This window comes from Dendrobium catenatum, unplaced genomic scaffold (genome assembly GCF_001605985.2).
Source record: "Dendrobium catenatum unplaced genomic scaffold, ASM160598v2 fragScaff_scaffold_323, whole genome shotgun sequence".
Classification (NCBI taxonomy): Eukaryota; Viridiplantae; Streptophyta; class Magnoliopsida; order Asparagales; family Orchidaceae; genus Dendrobium; species Dendrobium catenatum.
Genome location: NW_021318785.1, coordinates 1,230,696 through 1,234,110, shown reverse-complemented (window position 1 = coordinate 1,234,110; position 3,415 = coordinate 1,230,696). Strand labels below are relative to the sequence as shown.

Sequence of the window (3,415 nt, the reverse complement as noted above, 5' to 3'; positions counted from 1 at the left end):
GTTACTAGATGATAAAACTCGGTACACATTTCTCAGACATGTTAGGTTTTCCTTAATAACGTTATACCATGTTGATTATTGCATCTCGGTACATCTAGGTACAAACCGGGTATACTTAGACAACAAATACAGTCGGTACAACTCGGTATAACTTATGTACCGAGCATTAAATTTTATTTAATGTTCAATATTACAGATCAGAATATATACTGGGTATAACTTGGTACTCGGTATACGTATGAATACCGAGCTATACCGAGTTCTCAAAAATCTCGGTACAACTTGGTACTCGGTATAACTCCGTACAACTCGGTATTCAACTGTAAAAATTGAGTATTATATATAAAAAATATATATTATCGGTGTATGTTACGATTTGGTTCAACTAGTAACACTCGGTATAACTCCGTACAACTCGGTATTCAAATGTAAAAATTGAGTATTATATATAAAAAAATATATATTATCGGTGTATGTTACGATTTGGTTCAACTAGTAACACTCGGTATAACTCGGTACAACTTGGTACTCGGTATATCTCAGTAAAACTCAGTATTTTCTTAGTATTTGTTACACTTATTTATTTCACGTAGTTTTACACAGAATAACTCTGTACAACTGTTATTTTCTTAGTATTTGTTACACTTTATTATGCAGGGATATATCCCCAAGATTCATTTTAGATGTCGGACTTCAGGATTTAGAGAAGTTTGTAATGAAATGGTTGAGAAATTTGGGGATCAGTTTGTTAGAAGCCTAAGTGAGCTACAAATTAACCAGTTCCTACTACTACCTCGGTTCCCACAGAATGTTCCTATTGTTTATATGTTATTGTCAACGTGGGACAACAAATCTGAAAGTTTTGTTATTAACAGCCGGACTTTAGCTTTCACATCTGATGAATTAGCGTTGATTATTGGCTTACCTAACAGAGGTATTAAATTTGAACCTGAGACTGGTACAAGTGCTGGAAAAATAGAAAATGACATAAGGCATGATATTCTGAAATTGGATTCGTCAACGCCCATTGAGATTGTTAGGGAATAATTTATTGTAGACTTATTGTCCAATATTTTCTTTCCAATGGCCAACTTCCGAGTGCAATCAACAATATTGGACGTTGCAAAAAATGTTGAGAACTTCAGAGCATACAATTGGCCCCAATCCATTCGGGATTTCCTTGTGAATGAATTTAATATAATAGCAAAAAAACAATTAAAAGGTCAATCATTAGGATATGTTAATGCATTTGTTATGATTATAATTGTGAGTAATTCTTCCACATATTACATTGTTTTATTTATATAGGTTCTTCCTTTCATACACTGATTTAGATTGTTTAATTTTTTATTTTAGATTTGGTTTTTTTAGCATACAAAGTTCCACCCAGTAGTGGATAAATTGACTCGACCCCGTCTTCTTCGTTGGGATGGAAAATTTAATTATAGAGTTAAAGATGTTAATAATTTACTAAAAAACCTTCAGGATTCTGAGGTACAATTCATATCTTCACTCATTTAACTTTATTCTGTACTTATATATTTTGGATATTTATAAAAAATTTGTTCTAGATCTTGACAAATTTACAAGAGATAACAGATTATGAGAAGCTTTAATTCAAAGTAGTTCAACATATTATACAGGAGAGCATTCGCAGATTGTGGTTACACCACTGACAACTACACATATGCCTAGTAGTAAGCCAACTCCATCTCTACCAGCAACTCCATCTCCAGCCAGTCCAAGCCCAACTGCTTCTCCTATTCATACTCCAACCGAAACTGAATGTCCAATTGAACAGCAAATGAACACTGATCCTACAATTCAATTGGTTAGTCCCACTGATTGTCCAAGTCCCACCGATTCTCCTTTCCAAATGCCAATCAACACTGATTTGCCATGTGAAACTGAATCTCTTATTAAACTGACCATCGAAACGGGAAATACTGAACAAGCAGCAATTAAGAATGATGCTCCTACCCTACCACAAATCCAAAAGGGAAGTACTGATATGCCAAGTCCAACAATAGAATTTAGAGAAGAAACTGATGCACAACGTACTGAACCTGAAGAAACAAATTTGAGGATTATCAATCAATCCATACATAAACTTTTTACTCAACATAAATATATGGTCAAAAAAATTTCATCACTCGAATTGTCCAAAATTTTGCTTGAAAAACGGGTGGAAGCATTGGAACATGAAGTATTCCAGTTAAAATCTGATAATAATAAAAAATTTTATGGTATATATAAGATATTGAGTCATCATTTTCCAGACTATTTCACGTCAGAGAAAATTGGAAGTCCGATTCACTCAATTTCAAGAACCGAATCTGACAACATTTTGGATGAAGTATCGAAAACTGTTGAAAAAAATTGTTGATGAAATAACAAAAGAAACAGACTTTAAAGGGATGGAAGTGGATGACAGACAATCTGAAGATGAGTAATTTACTTTCCGTTCATCAGGAAGGGGAGGAATTGCTCGAAGAGTACATCTCAGGAATGACAGGAAAAGGAAAATAGTTAAAACTCCATTCATAGCAGGTGATAGGAAGAAGAAGAAAGCTCAGTTGGCTAATGATGAAGTTGAAAATGTTAGTAAAAAGGAAACATCAATCACTGGAAGAAAACCAGTCACTCGTGCTTCAACAAGACTAAAAGAAAAGTTAACTGATACTAATAAAGCTTCTACGCCTAAAAACGTTGCTCCTTCAGCTGCTGTTATTTCTGATGCTGCTCCAATCGCTGAAAAACCAAAAACTGCAATTTATGATGACGATGATTCCAAAACTATAGAACGTCCGGCCATGGCATTTTTGGAATACCCAGGATGATTACTACTTAATGAAGAAAAGAGGAATACCATTGATAACTTTCTTAAGAAGTATAAAAAAAGTACATAGTTTTATTCACAATACCGAGTTGTACCGAGAAATAAAAATCTCGGTACAACTCGGTATTTAACTTTTATTTGCTTTTTTTTCCTATATGAACGTCAAGTACATGGTTTTATTCTCAATACCGATTTGTACCGAGAAATAAAAAACTCGGTACAACTCGGTATTGCTAGTTATTTCGTATTCACTTATCGATATTTTACTGTATAAACTGGAAGTACTCTATTTTTATACTGAATACCGAGTTGTACCGAGATTAAAAAACTCGGTATAACTCGGCACTTGCTCGGTACTTGGAGTTATTACTCGGTATTGCTAGTTATTTGGTCTACAATTACCGAGATTTTACTGTATAAACAGGAAGTACCCTATTTTTATACTGAATACCGAGTTGTACCGAGATTAAAAAACTCGGTATAACTCGGATTAATAAGTTTTTTCTAACGATGGTGAGAAAAATTATACAGGGAGGATACCATATTGGAGAATGGAAATGCAATTATTTTTAGAAG

At 33.8% G+C, this 3,415-nt stretch overlaps 1 protein-coding gene across 1 annotated transcript; it reads left to right on the top strand.

The window, feature by feature from the left end:
• Positions 1 to 1,687: 1,687 nt before the first annotated feature.
• On the top strand, positions 1,688 to 2,840 carry LOC110100129 (putative uncharacterized protein DDB_G0290521). The gene is made up of 2 exons (XM_020827545.1): positions 1,688 to 2,057; positions 2,473 to 2,840. Exons 1-2 carry the CDS (start codon positions 1,688 to 1,690, stop codon positions 2,838 to 2,840), a joined length of 738 nt encoding a protein of 245 aa, XP_020683204.1.
• Positions 2,841 to 3,415: the final 575 nt, after the last annotated feature.

Bases quoted from the DNA above. Each gene is read 5' to 3' on its own strand.
- LOC110100129 (XM_020827545.1), top strand. From the start codon at position 1,688: ATGCCTAGTAGTAAGCCAACTCCATCTCTACCAGCAACTCCATCTCCA. The intron at 2,058-2,472 runs GTACTGAACCTG...TCCGTTCATCAG, and splicing joins AGAAGAAACTGATGCACAAC to GAAGGGGAGGAATTGCTCGA.